Raw genomic sequence first — 10979 nt, 5'->3', positions numbered from 1 at the left:
AGTAAGCTAATCTCCCGGTTGATCGCTGAGTAAACCTCACACCGCCTTCCTAAATGCATCGTTGCAATGGTGGGATCACCGAGTAAGAGGGTGAATTGGCCTCATCACATTCCTAAATGCATCGCTGTAATGGCGAGCAAAGAGGCTGAGAAGCACTCTCAGCAAGCAAAGTGGCCCGCAAGCATCCCAAAAATTGCCTTCTATCATCGACTCCTTGTAAAGGACAAAGAGACAATGGGAAGAACTTTGATGGTAAAAACTTCGCTGCTGGCCAAAAAATATTTCCTATACCTCTCACACCAAAGGTGACATCAAGGTAAATAATAAAATGGGCAGACTAAACAGTCCATTTTAGATCGGATTGATTGTCAGAATGCCAAGCAATGGCAGCAAATTAGTTTCGAAGAAGAAAATGAAGATGAAGATGGAAGATGGAAAATGTGAAGCATTTATAGGGGGTGGAGATGAAGAGACAGAATATGAACAACCACATTTCTGCCTAGTAAATGGAATTAAATAACCCAAAGTCTTGGAAAAAGTGGTGGAAATATCAAAAGAAAATGAACAAAATTTTTAGCACAAAGCAGTTAAATGCTTGAAGAATTGACGATTAAAAAACAAACGTCAAATAAATGCACAAGAAGTTAAAATATATGTTCATTAATGATGGACAAAAGTTACAAAAGGAAAATCAAATTACAAAAGAAAAAGGCATCACATGTCTTAATTACAGTCCACCCCACACTGAACGAATTCGTTCCCTAAGTTTTTCCCACTCCTCATTCTGCCGAGAGGAAGTGATGTTCAATTCGGCCACAATATCATCATCAACTTCCAACTTCTTGTACTGCTCAACCAAGGACTTAGTTCGCTCAATTCCCTGGGAGGCGTTGCGGTTTTTAGCAGCCATTCTCGCCTTGCAATCGTCCATTTTGGCTTGAAGTTCCTTCATCTGAGCAACCAAACTAACCATCAAAGAATCTTCAATCATGACTTCGGAAGAGATCTCTTTCAACTCATCCTCAGCCTTGTTGATCTCCAGACGCAGAGACTCTTTTTCAGAAACGGCGCGAAGATATTGAGCACTTTTGGCCTTTAGCTCAGCATTCTTGGCCAGCAAGGAAAGGACCTCGGAGTGGATAACCTTCAACGTCGCTTTAAAATCGGCAAAAAGATTGAGCGACAGAAGCGTTAGTGCTTGCTCCAACTTCGCATTCAAATGTTCGAGTTTATCCTTGTGTCTGGCAGCACTAGCCCTACCAATGTCCATATCCATAAAAGACACGTACTCCAATATCGACTGCTTGAGGAATTTCAAATCTTCCTCTGAAGAAGCAGCAGGACGATCAGATGGAGCAGGACGAGATATCTTGACCTACCCCCAGGAAGCGAACAAGTCTTGGATAGAACGCACAATCTTGTCAGCATCTTGCAAAGAAAATCGCCAATATTAAAGATTCTCACTACAACGAACAAGATAAGAATAGAAGTGGAGTAAAGATTACCTCATCAACAATCGTGGAAGATGGCATGCCCTCAGCCAAGCTTGCCACCAACGACTCCTCTATTCGCGAGGACTTCCCCTTGTCTGAGCGAGAAGATATTGCCACAACGGGCGGACTCATAAGAGTATCTGTAAAACTCAAGAGTAACAAATCAGAAACCAACAGCACAAGCAAAGGTAAGACATCAAAAGACTGAATTACCTTCTGCTTCAATATTTGGGGAGTTGACGTCCTGGTAAGAAGATGGCTCATCCATGGGTTGTGATGAGGACTCTGGGGCTGAAGATGTCTCTTTAAGCGTAGCCCCCTCATCAACCGGTTTGGATGAAGTAGCCTCAGCAGAGGATGATGGAGCAGGAGCTGTCGATGCCAAAGCTTTTGAAGGAGAGGCTGAACTTTTCTGAGAAGTCCAAAAGATCATCAGCACAAAGAAAAGTTTCAAATAAGGAAAAGTATGCTTGTGAGTAAATCAATTTAGTTACCTTCCTCCTGACAATGAGAGGGGCATCATCATCATCATCAACATCATCCTCCAGAATGGGAGATGCTGAGGCTGGCCGTTTGCGGCTTAGGGCACTCTTGGCTGTAGTAGGCTTGGTAGGGACAGAAGAAGATGGACGAGCTGGCTGTTTAGTGCGACGAGAAGGAGAAGGACTCCGAATGGACAAGGGAGTGACTAAAACAAGAAGAGGGGAAGAAATGCTAGGCTGGTCTAATGAATGAAAGGCACGATTGGCGTCAGTCGCAAATAATCTGCGCTTCACTGACGGCCAAAGCTGTTCAAAAAGAAGGTGAATGGTGTGGCTAGAATTGAAGGGGCCTAATGAAAAATGGCTGGTTAAAAGAAGATTGTGAACATTTATAGCCTCTGCCTCCACCTTAATAGTATAAAAACGGTCAATTAAGTTCCTTGAATAGCAAGGAGAAACAGGCCAAGTTTGACCGAAACCAAGCTGGCGAGCAAAAAATTGGGGAGCATAAATTTCTACCCCTGCCTTGACATTGGTCCCAGTCAAGATATCATGAAATAGCTCCCTCCCGGTTAAGAACTGGATCCAAATGAGCAGGGAGGTGCTCGCGCTGTCTATAGTGGAGGGGGGGTGTACATAATTTGGAGTCAAAAAAGGAGGAAAAGGAAAAAAGGAAGAGATTGAATCCAAAGAATAAAAGAATGAAAAAATGTCCCTTCTGGACATATTTACAGGAGCCAAGGGCTCCATGGCTAGCCCATAACAGCTAGCAAAGGAGCGAGAGATTGATGGAGCACCAAGCAATGGAAAATAGGATCTCAACCATAGTTGAGTGAACCAAAGAGGTCCACTGCCAGTGGGAGATGCACCATTCTTCAATTGAGTTTGAAGAGAGGCCATGCCTCTATAAAGGGCAGCCAAAAACAAAGAACATAAATTCAAAGGCCTGCCACGTGCCAATTCATGCGCTATAGGTAAGTAACTCAGGGAGGGCTTTATACTTGGCACACACAAAACATATTTACAAAGCCAAACTAGAAGGAAGGCCACTCGCTCAGTATGGGAAGGCTCAGCGCTCAAATGATGTGAAGGGTTTGCAGGCTTGAGTAAGAATCGGTGTAGTTTTTACCAAACTTTGGGGCGCCACCAGAAACCAAGATGCCAGGAAAAATGGTATCGCCCAAAGGTGGTAGATTCACCAGGGCTCCAACATCCCTTAAAGTAATAGACATAGGGCCAAGAGGGAAAATAAAGGTGTTATACTCGGAAGACCAAAAACTCAAAGCAACCGAAAAGAGTGTTGAATCGAAAGCAGGGGGCGAATAGAGATTTCTAACAAGTCAGAAATCCTAGCGCTATCAAAAAATGCCTTAGTAGGACCATGACCCACAAGGCGAGCATGCCACCTACGAAAAGCTACATCAGATTTAGGCCAAGTGCGAATACCTCTTTCGCGAAGTGGCCCCAACGACAGAGAGTTCAGAAAAGGAGGACCTTGAGTGCAAGGAAACAGCTGACCCACCGCCGCTTGTTCAACTGCCTCCGCATTGTTGAAGAAAGGACCCAAGTAGAACTCATTACGTTCGACATCGGCGGGGGCGAGAAAACTCGGAGTTATGTATGGACGACTTAGAAGTTTCTGAAAGTCATCAAAACTAAAGGAGTCGTCAGCTTGAGATTGTGAAGTAGCCATTTGAGAAAGAACGAAGTTTTTCAGGGTTACGTAGTAGGGAAGCAAAAGATGAACAGTAAATCGTGAGAGAGACGCAAAAATTTGAGGCGTGATTTAATGGTGCAGTGGAATGGCGTGTTTGGGGGTTATAAGGGTTTGCAAAACGACGCACCTTTTCAAGTTATAGAAGAAAACAATGATTGAAATTCTTGAGAATTTCGAATGTTGCTGGAAACACAAAGTGAATATGGCAAAATTTAATAATTGTTATTAATTCTGCCATATTGGGGGGTAATTGTTGACACATAAAAATTCAGCCCAAATCGAACAGCCCAAGGAGTGAAGCCCAATTGGAGGATCCCCAAATCAGATAGCCCAAAAAACGAAACTCAATCAAACAAATCAAGACGAAGGCCCAAATAGGGAGGCTCAAGAACGCGGTAACGCCATCGCCCAAGTTTGCAAGTCACCCAGAATCTGAGCGAATGGAATGCCATACAGTCACCCAGAGTCGTTACTCTATTCTCGCCCAAACCTTCAAGTTGCCCAAGATTTTAATAAACATAAAGCGTTGTGGTTATCAAGAAGTGCAGTTATCAAAACAGTTGTTAAAGCAACTCTATCACGTTCCACGATTCAAGGAATTCAATTGAAAACGGTTGAACGACGAAGAGTAATGACAGCAGTTAAAAGAAGGCAGTTTTCATGACAAGTCGGCCATTACGAAGAAAGTGGGCAGTTATAGGACGATCAAACAGTTTTTAGGCGGTTGATTACAAAGAGATCGTCCATGAAGTATAAAAGGGAGAAAAACATGGAGCAAAGGACGGAATCAAAAACTCTCGAACAGAGAACATGTAATTTTAATTTCCTTAGCTTTAGACTTAAACACTTTTCTTTCAGTAACTCGTGTGCTTGCGCCCCTTGGAGGCACATTGTTTTTAATTTCCAATTGTAAAGTCATCGCCAATAAAAGAACACCCCTTTTTGGGACTTTGTCTCAAGAGGTTTGTTTCTTACACAATCGTCTGATCCCTTTTAATTGTTAGTGACTAACCCGCGCGAAACAACAATAGATATAACTTGTGGTAGAATCAAAGGGTCCGATTTATAGAAGATGAGAGATTGTCAGTGAAGTGACATGTCACAATCTTCGTAATCTTACGAAAGGAAGTATCCCATGCTGTCGATATCCTGTCACTGGCCTTTCACTCGAGCATCAATGTTTTTTTTCAATAGAAAATATTTGCTTGCTTATTGTTGAAGCGATAGTCTCATCACTCGAGTGCTAGGCAAGCGATGGAGTTGGACAAATTTTTCGATCAATTTTTCCTCTTTTCTTTCTAATTTTTAACTACAATTTCTCATTTATCCAGAAGAATAATTTTATGTGTGCATAATGGATTACACCCTTTCTAATGGAGGGGGCTCACAAATATTTTATTGTATGTGGGCCTCCCTCCATGAGAGGAGGTGTAATGATGTGTGTAAATCATTGTGTACGCATAGTATTGTCCTATTCAGAATTAGTTTTGAGATTTCAAATATACCACGATGATCTACTCGACTAGTAGAACAAGTTAGTCTATTTACTTTTATAATTTGACTACCGGATCAAATCCTAATATTTGGGCCAAATTAACACAAAGTCAATTTCCTTATTTTATTCTTAACCAAAACTTTCAATCTTTAAATCAATTTCTAAGAACATGATGAGAATAATGTGGCTAAAAGTTGTTCACTTAATGTAATAATGGCATTCTAGAAAGATATTAGTAATTAAGCACCAAATTTAAAACTTAAGGTAAGAGTTCCAAGAGAAAAATAATACATTCGAGTAGAATCTTTTGCTTCTAAGAATGTCAACTGTCTACCGGTCCGTTTGGCACAATTGTAGAACTTTTACCAATTGAACTTTTATATAAATAGTTGTTATCAAAGTGTTCAATAATTGCTTGATTGCCAATAAAAAATGATGTGAGTATAAAATTGATCATTTGGCAAAATAACTATGAAAACCCTTTGATTTATTAATTGCACATAATGCATAATTAGTTGACTGATTATTATTTCTTTGTTATATAAAATTTATAAAATTAGATACTTCAATTAAATTTTCATTGAATAATTTTTAATATAAATCGTATTTATTTAAAATTTATTTATATAAAACGTCTAAACAACATAGACTAATATATTATGTCATAAAAAATATGAAATACCATATATTCTTTTATCATTTTGAATTTCATTTCTAAAATATATTATTGAGCATTAAGCACTTCTTTGACTGTAATCAAATAATCATATTTTATACCGAAGTGATTTCAGTTTTCTAAATGTACTTTTGCACTCCCAAACATACACTAAAGAGTACATATTATATATGCAATACATTTTTTTATAAGTTCATCAAATTTTAATTGTATGAAAGGTCCATAACCTTTAATAGTTTGTAACATTTATACTTGAACTTTTTAATCATATTCTTATCCTCAATCTCTCATTAATTAGCATATATTGTCCATAATGATGATTTTTGTCCAAAAATTTCGCTAAGGTAAAGAAATAATTATTAGCACCTCGTATTTTTTAATAAGCAAAAAAATTAAAAATATTAAACTAAGACTAAATATTTGTTCCTCGTTTTAGTGCACACTAACGTAATTTTTGGACGATAAACATTATTAAGTATAATATTTTTAATTAATGAAGTTAAGGATAAAAATGTGAATGAAAAAAGTTGAGACATGAATGTGATATTGCAAAATGTGGCTCATTTACAAAATAACAACAACAACAACAACAATAATAACAAAACACATCAAATATATTACATGATGGTGGAAAGAAATTACTTTTTAATCCTTATTCTTTTGTATATTCTTAGCACTCTTGCTTATATGTTAAAACAGGTTTGGTACGTAATATCATTAAACAATATGAAAATATGAATACAACACAGCAATTAAAAGTGAAAACAATATAATTTCACAGCACTGCTTGGTAGACAACCAAATTTCAAATCCCCTAGCATCAAAGTCAGATACATGATTAATTAAGCTAAATCAACTTCTCAATTAATTGTCCATTAATGCCTCTTTTATTGATTAGACTAGAATAACATTTAGGACATTTTGTACCTCCAATCCTTCATAGATTTCAATTTTTTGTATGCAAATTTTCATCTAATTTTTTTATTATTATTATTATTATTATTATTATTATTATTATTATTATTATTATTATTATTATTAATAAGAAAATCCATACATGCTCTTGAACAACTTAAACTTGATATGCATTTGATTCATAAAAGATTAGTTCAAAGTTCATTCAAATAAATACTCATCATTTCTTTTAAATACTTTTAAAGGATTTTAAAAGTTTAGGAGTATTTAATAGAAGCTTTTATGATTTTTAAAAAGTCTTTACAAGTTTCGTTCAATTAAATTTTTTTAGAAATCTTTACAAGTTTTGTGGTATTCAAAATTTTAATGACTTCTATAAAAGCCTTCAAGATACTAATTTAAAAGCAAAAAGTACAAAGACAAAATTTCAAAATAAGTTTTTCATTCATTCCAAGATTTTTAAAGACTTTGACAAAAGAATTTTTTAATATATTTTCCACTATTTATGTAAAAAATTTTTAATCCAAAAATGAATAATTTGTCATTAAATTTTAAGTATATTACTTGAAATATTATATAAGTATTTTAGTTGTTTATTTATTTAATTAAGCTAATTTAATTTTTTTCTTTTAATTATATATATTTTTATTTATATGTATGAATGAGATAGAGATCAATCTTTGACCTTTTATGTGAGAAGCCAAGTGATTTCTATTTCAAATGAAAGTTTTCAAAAAAAGTCATCCGAATTTTACAAAAGTTTATAAAAGTTCTAAAATGAAAATATATCCACTAATTCTATAAAAATTTATAAAAGTCCACAAAAATCATCACTTGAAAAAGTTTATAAAAGTCTTTAAAAGTTTCAATTGAATACACATCGCTAAATACAACTTCATATATTAGGAAAAGATGGAAAGAAGCTATTTATATATATATGAAAATACGTACATGCTCTTGATCAACTTAAACTTGATACGAATTTGATTCGTAGAAGATTAGTTCAAACTTCGTTCAAATATTCATGATTTCAATTCAACATCAAATACCCTAAAATTGTACGTCATTACACATTTGGTACACTAAACTAAACATGATTAAAAAAGGTACATGTTCTGAGTCGAGCAAACGATCTTGTTTGAAGGATTGTAAATTTAATAGAATATGCTCATAAACATTAAAAAGAAGAATAAGAAAAATGAGAAACAAAGAAAAAGATACTCATGTAAAAAAAATGGTACTTCGTCCATAAAGGAATCGGAGTTGCGTTGGGGCCGTTTATATATCTCCAACTCATAAATGTGAGTGAAATTTTTAATGAGTCATCTAACTGTACCTTCATGAGCCAGAAGGTACTACTCTCATGCCAAACCACTCCACTCAACGAGCATCATTCCTTCAAAATATATATATATATATATATAAGACAGAACACGATTAAAAAAAGGTATGTGTTCAGTTCTTTTTGAGCCGAGAGAATATCTTGTTTAAAGGTTCGAAAGGTTGGCCCTATTGTTTCTACGGAAAAAAGAACCTATGATTAGCTTTTTGGGAATTTTCTAAAGGAACAATTTCAACGAAATCGTTCGAGTTCATCTTTTACCATGTTCAATTTCATGTAAAGGCTGTACTGGAGTTTCTCTTAATCTTATTAATAGCTATTCTAGGAAGAATGCTTTTATGTGGTGCTAACAATTTAATATAGAATATGCTCATAAACATTAAAACAAGGAAAAAAAAATGGAAGAAGAAGAAGAAAAAAGAAAGAAAGAAAGAAAAAGATATTGTAAGAAAAAGTGCTTCATCCATAAAGGAATTGGAGTTGTGTTGTGTAGGGGCCATTTATTATGATACTCATAAATGTGAGTGAAATTTTTTCTATATCATTTAACTGTGCTTTCATGAGCCAAAAGATACTATTCTCATGCCAAACCATACAACTCAACAAGAATTATTCCTTCAATAAACCATTGAAATTTTTGTACTTCTCCCATATGCAATGTTATATAGAGTTTTCCAGTTCTGCAATTGTAAATAAATTGCAGTAGTTGTCAAAAATAATAATTTAATTCTGTTTTTTCAGACAGCTTTAAACAAATTATTTAGTATTTGAAACTGAAAGCTGGAATAGTACATCGAACATCAAAGAAAACTTGTATATCATAAATTCCTTGAGCCATGCTTGGTGTACAGCACTTAGAAAAACCCAAGTTCCTTTTATCGAACATCAACTGTACAATGACAGAAGTGACAGATGGAACTTGCCATTTGTGATTAAATATTCTGTTCTTAATCAACTACATTTTAAAGAGTACAGTTACTTTATTCAAGATATAGGATTAGTAAAAACAGTTTGCTTCAAACATGCTGAACCTGTGGCTGTGGCCAGTTTGAATTAATATTTATCAGAATGCATAAATTAAAATTAATATTCAGCCACAGACTATGCGTACAAATATAAGAACTCAAATTGGACTAATGTTAATTCCTGTAGTTTTCCCAGTAACTGAATAATCTAAAGGAAAACAATTTTTTTGTAGTAATCTATAGACTCAGATCCATGGAATTAGGAAAAGAACAATACTTTTAACTCTAAAATCAATATCTTTTCCCCAAAATTTCAAGCTAAAGTAATTTATTGCTTAATGAGGTTGACGAATAACTGCTTCGGAAATGGCTGAAATCTCGACTTGACTAATCTCCTCATCGTCATCAATCGGGGCAGGAAGATTAAGATCTATGTTCAAAGTTTCACCTAATCTTGAAAATGGTTTAATTGAAGTAGTACTTGATGAAATTGCTGCAGCACCAATAAAATGTGATCTCTTGTGCCCACCAAGTGCTTGACCTGATGAAAAGACTCTATAACAAACTGGACATTCATGAACTTTTTCCTCCTCCACCTCCACTGAGGCTGCCACCGTTGAGCCACCACCTGCATTAGCCTTGTTTCTAGTTTTCAACGCCACCTTCGGTAGAGGCAGATCAACTTTAATTTTCTTGTGACTTGCCCTGTGTCCACCAAGAGCCTGATATGACCTAAACACTTTGTTACAAGTTTCACATCTATACTTTCCTCTAGCCTTGGTCTTTAACGCTTTATTCGGCCCTTTCTGTTGATCAAGAAGTCCAATCAGATTTCGATATACCACACCAGAATCCTCTTCTTCTTCTTCGTCTTCACTTTCTTTTCTCTTCCACTTGTCCCTGGATAGCATCATCAAGCAATAAGCAACATTTTCTTCTGGAGTGGTATCTGAAATCGAACTCAATGGTTCAGGCTCCACCATTTCTGATGACTGCTCAAAATAATCACTTTTCTTGCTTTTCATCCCAGAAGTTCTTAATTTTCTAACCCTTTTCAACTTATTGTTTGATGAATCTGTTTCACTTTCTCTATCTTGACTAACACAAAATCCCTTTTGCTTCTCTCTCATCAACCCATAACACAGAATCCCTTTTTCTTCTCTCTCTTCATCCTCACCGTCTGAAGATGATGATGATGCAGAAGATGATTGAAAATCATCCCCTTGATCAATCTGTTGATGACAATTCTCAAAAGGGTTTACTTTTCCTTTGTTTTCTTCCTTTTTTTCTGCACAAAAATTCATCATGTGGGATCTCATATGTCCCCCAAGAGCTCTTCCATTGGCAAAGTTTCTGAAGCACAGTTTGCATCTGTGTTTCTCCATATTAGAGAAATCTAGAAAAAAATAATAATAAATAAATAAATTCTCCTTCTCACACTTGAGTAACTTTGTGCGTGTTTTTTATGGTAGTGCTTGAGAATTGTGACAGATTTGGAGTTCCTTTAGCTCACAAGTGTAAAGAGAGTGGAAACTTAAAGGAGTAGGTAATAAGCATTCCTTTACCAGGGGACTAAAACTGAAAAAATTAATTAAAGCATTAATTAGAAAATTTTATTTGTAGCATGATGTTTCGAAGCAGAATAGGAAAATAAAAAACAAAAAAAAGAAAAAAATAATAAAAAAATAGAACAAGTAACATGCGTGCTGGGCATTAAAATTCATCCCACCTTGGACTAACTCGAAAGTAACGTCTAACTAAGATTGATTTGTGATAAATTTTGATTCGACTACATAAATTACCTTTTCCTGTGCTATAAATTCAAGCAGAATAGGAAAATAAAAAACAAAAAAAAGAAAAAAATAATAAAAAAATAGAACAAGTAACATGCGTG

The 10979-nt window shown here is 35.3% G+C and overlaps 1 protein-coding gene across 1 annotated transcript; it reads right to left on the bottom strand.

The window, feature by feature from the left end:
- Window positions 1-9215: 9215 nt before the first annotated feature.
- On the bottom strand, window positions 9216-10639 carry LOC111391684 (zinc finger protein ZAT9-like). The gene has a single exon (XM_023016933.1). The coding sequence runs from the start codon at window positions 10468-10470 to the stop codon at window positions 9421-9423; it is 1050 nt and encodes a 349-aa protein (XP_022872701.1). The 5' UTR covers window positions 10471-10639; the 3' UTR covers window positions 9216-9420.
- Between the last annotated feature and the right edge of the window lie 340 nt (window positions 10640-10979).

The sequence above is a fragment of the Olea europaea genome, chromosome 3 (assembly GCF_002742605.1).
Source record: "Olea europaea var. sylvestris chromosome 3, O_europaea_v1, whole genome shotgun sequence".
NCBI lineage: Eukaryota > Viridiplantae > Streptophyta > Magnoliopsida > Lamiales > Oleaceae > Olea > Olea europaea.
The sequence above is the reverse complement of the archived record's forward strand: the minus strand, read 5'-3'. Positions and strand labels throughout refer to the sequence as shown.

Bases quoted from the DNA above. Each gene is read 5' to 3' on its own strand.
- LOC111391684 (XM_023016933.1), bottom strand. From the start codon at position 10,470: ATGGAGAAACACAGATGCAAACTGTGCTTCAGAAACTTTGCCAATGGA.